The 12,917-nt window shown below is 34.9% G+C and overlaps 1 protein-coding gene across 16 annotated transcripts in view; it reads right to left on the minus strand.

The window, feature by feature from the left end:
• The window catches only part of ADCYAP1R1 (ADCYAP receptor type I), a 345,195-nt gene that overhangs the window by 17,781 nt on the left and 314,497 nt on the right, over window positions 1-12,917 (minus strand). For 11 of the 16 annotated variants that reach the window (XM_080579596.1, XM_080579593.1, XM_080579592.1 and 8 more), the window contains 2 exons: window positions 12,063-12,154; window positions 53-106 (listed from right to left, as the gene is read on the minus strand). In XM_080579596.1, coding sequence (XP_080435722.1) covers window positions 53-106; window positions 12,063-12,154 — 146 coding nt within the window. The remainder of the gene's footprint in view (window positions 1-52; window positions 107-12,062; window positions 12,155-12,917) is intronic. The other 5 variants (XM_080579588.1, XM_080579590.1, XM_080579587.1 and 2 more) reach the window with 1 other exon arrangement.

The raw sequence follows: 12,917 nt of genomic DNA on the forward strand, positions 1-12,917 counted from the left end.
TAGATTAAATACGAGACTTTAGACAGCTAAAGGCAAATAAGCTGAGTCTCACCGCATGTGTCCTGTGCATGGACTGCAGCTGCATCTGGGAGGAAGAGGGAGGGTGCTAGGGTGGAAGGGGAAAGAAAAAGTTAAACATTCCCAGGATGAAATGAGTGATGTATGTTGTGGCTGAAGACCATCTTGTCAGACTGAACACCTTACGTCTAGCAAGTTAATGCAAATGAGAGAGTTCACAAATTTGAGGCAAAAGTAGTTGCAATTCAATCCTAAAGACTTTGTAGGTTTCTCAGAGATGCTTAAGAGAAGTAAAATAAGTATGTTTTTTCAGGGGAGTGACATTATGCATTTTTACCAAGTCCTTGTAGATACATAATGAAAAATCAGGGCTCTGGCTTTTGGTCATTAATAGCACACAGGGGAAGGCAAAGTTTGTGGGTCATCTCTGAATATGCTGAACGTAGAGCCTCTGGGAAAACATAACAAAGGTAGAATTTGATTAACAGAATTTAATACTGTGCCTCATTAAGAACCTTTGTGCACCCTGCTCAAATAATTCTACGTAACCTTACTCCAAATAGGATTGGCAACCTGGTCACTGAAAAAGAAAAAGAAAATATGTAGCAGTAGGGAAGAAATGTAGAAACAAACTAGTGAAATAACTGCTGAAAATACAGTAAAAAGTTAACCAAAGTGAAAGTTGAAAGATTGTATGGGAGGGAGAGTGGAAAAACTGAAAAATGCAGCCATACCATCTAATATTTATGTCTGATATTGCTATAGGTTGTGGGAAATCCTTTCCTTGCTACTCAATAGCTAAGGATTTCTTGCACCTTGACTTGTTTACTGGTCAAAACACAAGCTACCTTTACAGAAATCCTGTATTTACAGATCAGATGTGAGCAGAAAACAAAGACTGTACGATTCTACCCTGCTGCAGTGAATATGGGCACTAATCCACTGCGTGCAAGTAGACTCATTCACTTCTCTCATTCAGACAGAATAAAAAGCATGGATGCTTCTCAGCAAAGTTGATATTTAGTTTCATCTCATGTAACTTTCACAGTTTATAATATAGATATCTGCCTCTAACCCTGTCATCCCATACTCACTTTGCAGTCAGTGGTGAGAAACAGACCATAAAATGAGATTTGTCTGACCTCTTTTAAACATCTTGTTTATAATGAAATGAGTGGTAACCAAGGATCTTATTCAATGAACTGGGTAGATCTCTACTGACTACAGAAGGAGACCAATATGATTAGGCTATTAAGTCAGTTGGATCCCATGCTGTCTTTCTAAATGTACAACCATTGTTGTGCTCTCAGTAAAAAGGTTTTGCTGTTTCTCTACTCTGCAATTGAAAACAAGTCCAAAAGTCCTAGTCTAGTCATATTTTGAAGATGTCTTAGCGTAGTTATCTATAGTTCTACTTTATATTCCTGAAACCACCAAACTAAAAAACTTTCTTCTGATATCTCTAAGGGGTCTGAGGTATTCTAGGTTCATCTTCTGACACATGGGAATAAATTGAAAACAAGTTCGGTTAAATGAGGCAAGGTGTTACAACACCTTTTCAGTCTTTGTTCAAACACTTTGGATCAACTGACTTCATTGGGCAGTAGATTTTTATTTTTATTTATTTATTTATTTATGGTCTCTTATTCTTTGAGGGCTCTTCCATCAGTTTAACATGTAGGAGGTTATTTTTTTTTTTATTATTTTTTTTTTTCTGTTCTGAGTAGGAGCATATCGCACAGTTCAGTAGATTTTTTTTTTCCCAGTGATTTGTAGAAACATAAAGATTTTCACTTTTTGTGTCTATGAATCTATGAAAGGCAATGAACTTCAGACTAGTTTATATAGGAATTCTCACAACAGTGTCCTATGTATTTAAAAGATTCAACACACAAAGAACATGTGGAAAAAATTTCTCCATGAGTGTACATTTTACTTCCACCAAAGATAGATCTAATCACTGAAACTGAAAGCTAGCATGGTAATTAAAATAAATAAATAAATAAATGAATAAATAAAATTGACATGGAAATTGTATGTCTTTGAGGAAACCTCTACTTCTTCTACAGAGGATGAGACCAGATTACTGTTTGCAGACTATAGATGCAGTTGAAAATAGATGTTTAACAAAAATTAATTAAAACTGAAACTTCTTGGCCAATAATTTTTTTCCAGAACTGAAGCTTGAAGATGAAACAGAGTGGATAAAGAGAGACAAAAGTCAACTCTACCTTGTTCGTTCTTGACTTTGCTAACATCTATAGGATGGTCATGCAAGGATAGAGAAAGCAACTATTTATACTCAAAGGTCAAAAAGTAAAGAGGTAAAGTTTAAAGTTTAGCTGTGTTCTAGAGAAGAAAACAGGTAGTAAAGGGTAGAATACTTCCATCAAAAAATAGACTTCAAATGAAATGTAACTTCAAAATTATATGTCCTCATCCTTCTTCTGTATTAACTCTGAGATTCTACTTCCACATGATAGCTTATTCTCACTGACTCTAGAATATAATTTAATGTCATGCACAATGGAATAATTCTGATGGAGGTGCATTAACATAACTTCAGGGTAGGAGACAATAGTGTGTTTAGTGAGAAAAATGTACCACATCAAACAAGATTCTTAAATGGTTTTGAATTTAGGTTTACTGCTTGAAACAATGACTATGTATGCCCAAATCCAACCATTAAACATCTGAGAATATGATTAGCTTATGCCTCATAATCTTTAAAACACATAAACAAGTAAAACCTGCAGTGTGTTTATTGTCTCAGTCAGGCAGAAAAAGTGGACATTCAAGCATTATAGACAGGTCTTAGTCTGGTCAGCCAGCAAAGCTCAGCATTGGTGTAGCTACATTGGGTTTACATAATTTGGAGCTCTGAAGCTTCAGTTATGTTGCTGTGCTTCACCTGCCTTACATATTTCAGAATATCGCTGTGGGGAAGGATCCAAGTTTCAACCCATCTCCTTAACCCTCCTTAGTGAAAAAAGAGAATGATGCCTTTGTTGAAAAGGCTTGGGCTTTCAGGCATTTAATCATCTGAACAACGCCAGTGATTTCAATTGGAGTAAGACAAATTACAGTTCAGAAGCCCTCTCTGTAATGACACTGATGCACAGGAGCTGGAGTTCTAAAACTATGATGTAAGCCATGTGTACAACCTTAGACTGACCAAATCGTGAGGTAGAATACATTTCCTTAAACCACCTTCATTAAGGCTGAATTCAATATTAAGCCATTGTAACTTGGTGGCCTTTAAGTGTGTGTTCATATTATCCAAGGCAAGAAAAAATTGTTCTGGGGAATTAACCAGTTACCCAGTTAGCACCACATGGTTACTGTTATGCACACTATTAGTTAGAAAAGCCTCAGAAGCAGATCACCCTTCCAGATTAAAAAAATAAAAATAGAAAATCTTATGCTTTCAACACCTTCTTTCTTGTCCCTTCCATACCTCAGGCTCTAAGGATTATCTGCTTGCTTGGAGAATCTCCTTCTCTACGGAAGGAGATGTCTAATTCTTCAGACATAAAACCAAAACCACTGAATGTGAAGCATGTTAGTTGCTGAAGTGAGACACAAGAAATCAATGATAAGGAGAAGCAGAGACACTGAGGGAAAATTAAACTCCTTTTGTTCTTATATGGTAGTGGCAAAAATGTGAATGGCAGCAAAAAGTGAATGGAAGACCATGGATGCTGGTGTTCATCAAACTTTGACATAAATTGAAAGCACGTTCAAGATCAGAGATGTCAGAATTATTCCCCATTCTCTGCAGTCTTTTAACAACTGCTGCATGACCAGTTGCTTCAACTTTGTTTTTACTTTTACACTAAGTAAATTCCAAGAAACAAAGGTGCAAACTGACTTGGGACAAATAAAATTCCAAGTTTTTCCTTTTCAGTATATCAAGGCCTTAAAACAACTAACATAGTTATTAGCAGTGCAGGAGAGAGAGTGAAAAACAGCTAGAATGATCTGATGTGGATGCTCCCATTTCAGCTTCCAATTTGAGGTTTCTGAAAAATGATCTGAATCTCCAAAATTATCAAGATTATCTTCCCTACTGAACAAACTAAAGGATACAACACTGCCCTCAAATTTATGGGTAATTCATGAAGACACACTGCCTTTGGCACTGGACATTCTTTTCTCCCGCTGATCTCAATGACCACTAACATTTATCAACGTAGATCAAAAATAGGTTATTCACTTCAGTGAGGTGCAGTGACTTTAGAAACACATTTGAGATCTGTACCCCATTTTCTTTAGGAAGCCTACCTTATTTTTTCTAATTAGTGAACTTGAATGTGAGGCAAAAGTGATATTACAGAGGGTTTAGTTAGTATAATTGGTTTCCTATTAAAGGAAGAAGTTTTATATTGTGCACATTGCTAAAGTATTTGTGATCTTTTAAAAAGCAGTGCTGGAACTACTTTACATAGTTAGAGCATTTCAAACAGCACTTGCGTAGGTAAAGACCTATATTTACCTATGTACACACTCATGGACCCTACACACATAAATAATACTGACTTGAGCCTTCAGTTGTTATGAGTGCTTTTTCCTAGTTTCATATCAACTATGACAGTCAAGCCACAAGATTTTAGGTACAGGGTTTGAAAGACATTCAGGTCTCAAAAAAAAAAAAAAAAGAAAAAAAAACCTGTTCAAATGTTTGCTACTAACATTTTTTTTCAATAGGAAAATGGAAATTCAGAAGACATTCTTTTTTTTTTTTTTTTTTTAACCTAAATATTCTTGGCAACATGGGTTTAGTGGTAATCCAGCCTTTGATTGAACTGTTGAGAGAACATCAGGCTTTATACTACCACTTCTTCTTAAAAATACAGAAGAAACATTCCTATCAAGAGAACCACGCTCTTGAATTTAACACAATATTGTCCTCACTCTCACTGATCGGAACATCTCCTTAATCTTTCTAAAGAAGAACCATCCATTAGTGGCCTCTCTTTTACTGCAAACACACTCTTTTCCAGTTCATGTCTTCCTCTCGTAACAGGTAAGGTAAAAAAGTCTGTTGTTTGCACATTCAGGACAGTCTGTGGACAGAGAACTTCATTCTCTGAGACAGCCAAAGAGTGTGATGGAGCCATGTGGGAATTCTGAGTCAGAACTGTTAAGCAAGAAACTTAAACAGATTTCAAAGTAGTTAGCTAATTCTTGAACCACAGAAATCAGAGGTGTATCGTTTCCTCTGTCTGTATAACCATTGAAACAATAAACTTACCCTTGAAAATACCTTACAGCAATGTGCACAAATAGTGTTTAAAGAGAGAGCCTTCCTATTTTTCATTACTATTTCAAAATAAAAATGATCATCAGCTTCCAGTATACAGGTATCACCTGTGCAGGCCAAGACACAATGGACTTCCACTCTAACCACATTCTAAGAACTTGAAATTGCAGAAGAAGAGCACTTTTAAACATTGTATTAATCACAGAGGTTCTTGCAACCACAGTAAACAAGTTTTGTGATCAATGATTTCAAAATCAGAGCCTGTCAAACCTCCAGAAAATGTTTGAATATCATTGGAAGTGGATGGAATTCCTTTCAGAAATAGTAATTTGCTCTTATAGTAGTAGTAATTTCCTCAGGCAAGTGATCCATGGAATAACAAAACCTCTATCAAGGTGGACATACTTAGGCCTGATCCCATCATCACTGTAAGAATGGAAAAGATGCACACTAGATGAAAGGACAGCCTTGTGGTTGGGAAGCCAGATTTGAAAACAGAAGACCAAGCTCCTCTACCTGCCACAGGCATCTGGGGGGATTTTAAGTAGCCCCCTTTTTGCATCAGACTCTTAGCTGTTCAACAGAAATAACACCTCACAGAAGCATTATAAACACACTATATATGCTTTGCTGATTGGCTTTATACTTCTTGAGACCAGAGAAAATATGTAGATAAATAATCAAAGCAGAATAGGATTTTCAATTATTTTATCTGAAAATAAATAAATCCCTGTGCAATTATATTCTTGTTAATTATGGTACATAGCCTATATGATATTATGTTCCTAAGGAGTATATTCAATTTTTTTTCACATCCCTACCTGAAAAGATTTTGCATAAATTAACACTCCTATCCCCCCCCCCCCAAACAACTAATAAATGAAACCAAAGGCAACCCCCCAAAACAAAACAAAACAAAACAAAACAAAACAAAACAAAACAAAAAAACAACCCCGCAAATAATTGTTTTTCTTGGGAAATGTCAATGAAAAGTATAGTAGTTGTGAATGCAAACATTTTCTCTAGAATATTAAATAAATTAATAGTCTTAAGAATCACAATCGTAAACATCTGCTTTCCTAATATTTCTTAGGAATGGGAACTAGGTTCTTGGTAATCATGCACTGACACCAAATTATCCTTGTCTATGCTTTCCATTTTATTTTCTTATGATAGAAATGGGTTAGCAGAGGGACATGAGTCCCCTTCATTGTTGGGTTAGTGGGCATTCCAGCACTCAACTGACAGAACCTGGCATTAGGAAATTAAAGTGCCATGCTAAAAAATACGCCGTTCATCTACCGTCTGTCATTTTCCTGTCAGAAATGAGAGTTCTTGCAATGAAGACCCTGTCAATAATTATTAATGCCAGCAGTCTGAGCACTTGCAGCAAGACAAAGCAGTAGCAGAATGAATCACTGAGTGTCCAGTGACTTTGTAGGTGAACTGCAGAGGAGTGTTGTTTACCAAAACATTTGTGTCACGACATTGCTTCTCCTGCCCTAACCCTCTAGGTTGCACCGTATGTAAAATCATACCCACCTATGATATATGCCATGTTTCTCCTTTCTTTCCAGCAAGATGCTGATTGGAGGAATGACATAGACCTGAATTAGCTAGGTATTTGTGGGGTTTATTTTCTTTTTCATTGAGTTTTCAACATGTAATACAAAATTTATGATGAAGAATCTGTTAAGGCAAAAGCAGAAACAAGCTTCCCCCTCCCAGGTTATACTATTCATGACCGAAAAAAATAAAAAAAGAAAAGAAAAAAAAAAAGAAGCTTTTTTTTTTCAGTCAAATGTGCTTTGATCCTTGAAAATGAATAAATAAGCAGACTTGATGGAAATGTTTGGGCCTTTTTAATCTTAAAGGTTATTCCAGCATGCATCTTCACCATGCATACCTACTTAATTACTGTATTGTTTTATGGTAGTGATATCATTAGATGATCTGTCTATAATGAAGCTTTCAACACTGCTCCTGAAAATAGTAGCCTGGATTTAAGTTTGTGTAGGCATTGCTAGAGGAGTATGTTTTTTATAATGGGTGAATGTACTCTCTCTACAACAACTTGACTCAAGCTCAGATGCCTGAAAGTAGAGTCTGACATACCAAATTACACACTATTGGCTGGATTTCTCCCAAGACAAATAATGAAGCTTTGCCAGAATAACTTATTAACTGTTTCTTAAAACTCCAGTTCAGGGACTGATGTATGAAAATCCATCCATACAGCATGGGCCTGATGTGACACACTGGGTTGAGCCAGCTTCAGTAGGGTTGTGCATAGGTGTTTCTAGTCCTTAGGTATGTTTCCAGTGCATGTTAATATTGGATTTATGAAAGCGGATTTATGGATGTGCTGCTACTTCACTTTCAGCATGTAATGTAATAGTGTCCCTAAATAATTCACTACCTCTTTAAAATACTTGCAACCTACACAAGTGGATATTGGTAAAAATCAGGTTGTGTCTTCTATTTGGAAGCACAGTAAGCAAAATCTAGCTGGATTGAATACACAGGTACAAACACATTTGTACTATAGGATTACGTTTGTCATGATCATAACCATAATAAACTAAACTTCTTTATGGAATTCATTTACCAGCTGGGGCCAGAGACCTATTTGGACTATGCAGATAGATAGCTGTCTTAATTGGACCAGGAATACAGTCTGTGTCACTTTTTGATTTTCTAGCACCCAAGGATCTCAGAACTTCTCACTCAGAAAAAAAATAATTAAATCTATTGCAAGTGCATTACTGGGCTTGTTTTGTTTTGATACTTAATTTGCTGGAATTATTCAGGACTGACATTAACTGAATTAACTGAGATTAACTGAAACCAGAACATGGTCCAAGCAATGAAGATAAGTCCTTTTTGACAACTGGCTACTCCCTCCTAACACTTAAAAGTAAAAAAAAAAATAATAATAATAAAAAAATTATTCTGACTACTGAGAGGAAGTATGAAAGCTGCTTAAAATTCTTAGGGAAAAATAAATAAAAAGAAATCCTAAAATCAAAATCAAAATTAAAAAGTGTAGCTTTTATTTTCTTTTTTTTAAGTCCTACCTCAGCTGCTTAGATATTTTTGATGAATCTAACCCCCAGTCATTTCAAACATAAGGAGTTTCTAAAAAAAATACCAGTGAAGTAAGCACAGAGTTATTCTCTCACAGGCTGACACATTTTCAGCAATTTGGTCTGAAATGAAGTAAGCAGCATGCAAACAGCTTTACGGGGAACTAAATGCGTAATGAAAGATCAGTTAGCCATGAGACTGGTAATGAATGATTGAACATATAAGTTGATAAAACAGAAGTTTATGATAACTGAAACATTTGACTACTGTAGAAAATCATTAGGAATTAGCTACATGTTTCCAAGTTTTTGTCAGCCTAAAGGAAAAGGCTAATACATATATTAATCATAGGGAAGGTTTTTAGAGGCATACTAAATTTTTATGGGAGTGAAGCTCTCATTATTTTGCTGCAGATTATACAAATTATTATTTTTTAAAAAGCAAGTCTTGCAATCCCTAGTGGCTACACTATGTTAATTAAACATTAGTCCCCAGCAGTGCAATCTTCTGTTGTGTTTCTGTCATATCTTAAAGCTAACTTCAGTAGTGGGAATTTTTAATAATGAATGCAATGTGGTAATAATATATAATTAATCATTGAATTTAAGCACATTCCTAAGGCTTGTAAATTTAAATACAGGCTTAAGTGATTTGCAGAATCATGACCTCTGTGTCTATAAAATAGAACTGGATGCAGATTTTCCTAACAGAAAATAATCATTAAAAGCTCTTAAACCTGAACATATACCTTATTTGTATGAAGAAAATAAATCCTCTCTGATGTCAAAAAATGAATTATTATTGTTATTAATATATATATTTTTAAACCACAGTTCCTGAGTCACAGGTGTATAGTAGACAAAACAATGGCTTCTAATCTTTGTCACATTAGATCATAATCTGATGGCAGATTATTTACAGGCAATTTCTCAGGAGTCAGAGGTCAAATTTCAACATAATTTTTGAATCTGAAGCATCAGAAGACTCTGATGTAAAAAAAACATTTCCTTATATGCCTCATTTTAGTCTAACAGGTACATAATCACTACAAACACTACAAAACTGTGATTTAAATTTCTTGTTATCACCATGATATGGCAGTATTTACCCTCACATTGAAGGAAGAGCAAGGGATTGTGTCAACATTTTTCATCTGCACCGGTGCAAGGTCAGATGGTGTAAATTGAACAATTGCAGAAGGTTTAAATGATCCTTTACAACTTTGCACTGAGGTGGATCAAGTGAAGAGCTCTTTGGAGCCTTGGTTGCCCATGCTCAGCTAATGGTGATGGAAGTCCTGGCTTAAAGGTTGTTCCCAAGCGTGGAAGGCTGATACCAGAGTAAATCTCAATCACTGCTTCAGTTACCATGTGATATTACCTTTAGAAACAGGCTGAGCACCCTCCCTCAACCATAGCTTATATGTCCTATGTACTAATTATTTAATTATGTTGTGGAATAAAGATCTGGATGAACAGTTTGGCCTGGTGGGGAATTGAATGGGAAATTGAACTACTTTGTCTTTTTTTTTTTTTTTTTTCCATTACAAAGATTGTGATTCTGTTGAAGTCTACAGTGTTCAGCCAAATACTGCTGGGAAAAGGACTTTACTAAAAAGTTTTATTTGTTTGCTATTTTCACCATGCAAATAAGATCTGTGATTTCAAAATGAGAATGGGGAAACATTCATATTTCACTTCACAGGTTTGAATGCAACAAAGGGATTCTTAAAACAATCTATCAGCATGGAGAGAGAAGGCTCAAACAAATAGCTATTAGCATGCATTTTGTTTGGGGTTTATCAGTCTACTAGGAAAGTACTGGAAATATTTGATCTGTATTTTGCATATTTCAGAGATAATGAAATGAGCTTTAAGCATTCACTAGCATGAAGTAGCAATATAAGACAAGAAAAATGCTTATATATGGACAATAATCTATATGCTGCAGAGATTTCAATATGGTGACATTACCATACTATGATCTAGCCTTTTCCTTTGTTATAATGTCTCTCTTTTTACAAGATAAGTATGCAAAAATAATGTGTATGCCTGGTGTATATCTGCATAAACTTATTAGTTTCATTTCTGTGTGACATTTCTGTTGTTGAATCTGTTTGGATAAACAACACTCCGCTTCATAACACATACATAAAGGCAAGATCAATTTATACACACCCATTTATAAAGTTGCAAAGAAATATGAAAAATAATGGCAGCGAATGAAACAGAAAATATGATGTTTTCTCTTGGTTTTGGTTGCTAACTATACACATAGGAAAAATATCAGTAAAACCCAGTCACCATATTGGTCAAAAATGACAAAGATGTTTTATAGTCTAGTCAAATCTTAGGAGTCTGTGGCATGCTTTGCTTCATATGTGCGAGTTGTGCAGCAGATGTCAAACATGCACTTAGCAGGTCTTAATCAGAACTAGCCCTGCACATTTTGGGTACCAAGGACAATCCAAGGTTTAGTGGTTGACCTCCCAGAAGCACATAGAAAGGAAAACTTCATGCAAACCGTAGGCAAACCATGCATGGGAGACAATTTATGCACTACACTTTCTCCTGAGTTTCAATTCAGAGAAATATTGACCTGCAGAATGAATTTAAAACACTGTTTATGGTTGAGTTTCTGCTCATTGTTTATGGCACAGTTTAGAACAAACATCAAGGGCAGTATTTTCAGTGTGTAAATATTATCATTTCACGTAAACACAAAGAAGAATAAAGATGAGAAGGGAAGTAAAATAGGCAGCTGGGGGTCAGAGTTTTACCTGAAAATTGTTATTTAAATGGATTATATCATTATATTGGGTGAAACTGATCACTAGGGAGATAATTAAAAAAAAAAAAAGGTATTACAAAATAAAGGTCTCCTGCTTTACCCGGACATATTTTATTTTTAATTGTTTGAATAACTTGCATTTTTTCTGCCACATTCACTAGTTATTCAAAATATAATATTTTATATGGCTGCATGCACTCAAAATAGAGATGGTGACTGTCTCAAATGACCAACCTCAATCTTCTAATGATCTCGGGAAAAAAAAAAAAAGGATGCAAGCTTTAATAAAAATAGGAATGATAAAGTTTTAAAACTTCTAACGGAGAAAAAAATGGATTTCTTATGCATTTTTAAGCAATTCTAGGTATGCTGTGAATTATTTTGCTTAGGCTGAATGAATTCAAAATTACCAGAAACATGATCATGAACATAGCAAGATCTCCTAAAGTCGCTTAAAATAAAATTCAGTCTAAAGATCACGAAATCTTTTTACCAAATCTCATTGCTCAGTCAACTTTGGAGCACGTCTCTGGAACGTATGAAGCACAGCAGACTGTCTCATGAGTATAATAATATTTATGCTTGGTCAGTATGTTAATTTAGAGACAATTGATCTGCAAATAAGAATTAGCATTATTTTTTCTAATCTAGTATTTACATTTTTTCTTTTCTTTTTTTTTTTTATTTTATTTGCTAAGTGCTTTAAAGATGAAAACGAGTATTAAAATGTACTTTAATGGCTTTTGAAATAATAATATTAAAAAAATCTAAATCAACCAAATCATTTTTAACAGATCCTGTGACTCTTTTAAAGTCAAATTAACTCAGATGAGGTGTCTTTTTTTTTTTTTTTCCTATGTGTATATTAGAAATCTAAATTGATTACTGCTTTATTTGTACTTACAAGTAAATGCTGGATTCATTGCCTCCAATGTCAGGTGACTGGAGTTTCTGCACAAGTATCACAATTATGCCAATAAAAAGCACAAAGTTTATCTGGGGGGAAAAGAGAGGAAATTTGACAGTGATATATTTTTTCAAGTATAAGATTAGACTTTCACAGTGACTTGCTGGCTCCATTGTGTTATTCTTCCCCAAACTGCACTCCAAGAGCTTTATAGGGTCATTAGCTAAGTTTACAAAAGGCATATTGCCCCTTTTTCCAGACAAAAATATCCCCCTGGCAGCAGTGAAGTTAAGGAAGAATGTAGTTTATCAGAAGAGTGAGGTAAGACAAGTACAAACACAAAGGTTTAAACATTTGTCATTGTCCATTGTTCATGTTTAATTCCCATTGTCTGAACTAAAGCATTTCTCAGCTTAGCAGCTCCCCCCATCATTTATTTCAGACAAAATTTAATGTCTGCCATTTCCTGAAAATCCCAAGTTCTATCACTTTAACTCCACTTGGCTGAACTGTCCCAAGATGAGATGAATCTAATGTCTTTTTTTTTTCCCTTTTATGTTCTTCTTTATGACTTCTAGTTTTATTTCATCCTGAACATCTTTTTCAGAGAATCATGCCATTACAAGTAGAGTTTTAAAATTTTGGAGAAGAGCAAAAGCAATTTATTTTGATGTTTTGAATTCAGATTTAGTTGTGACCTACTCCATAGGCCAGAAGAAAACAGGAAATTTAAGTTTTTGCTTGTTTGTTTGCTTGCTTGTTTTTCTCTTTGAAAGAGCTGTCAGCATATTTTTTAAGAATAATTTTCTATTTGGATATGAAAACTACATGTAGACAGAGAAGCCTGATGTT

Source organism: Anser brachyrhynchus (assembly GCF_964034855.1).
Source record: "Anser brachyrhynchus genome assembly, chromosome: 2".
Classification (NCBI taxonomy): domain Eukaryota; kingdom Metazoa; phylum Chordata; class Aves; order Anseriformes; family Anatidae; genus Anser; species Anser brachyrhynchus.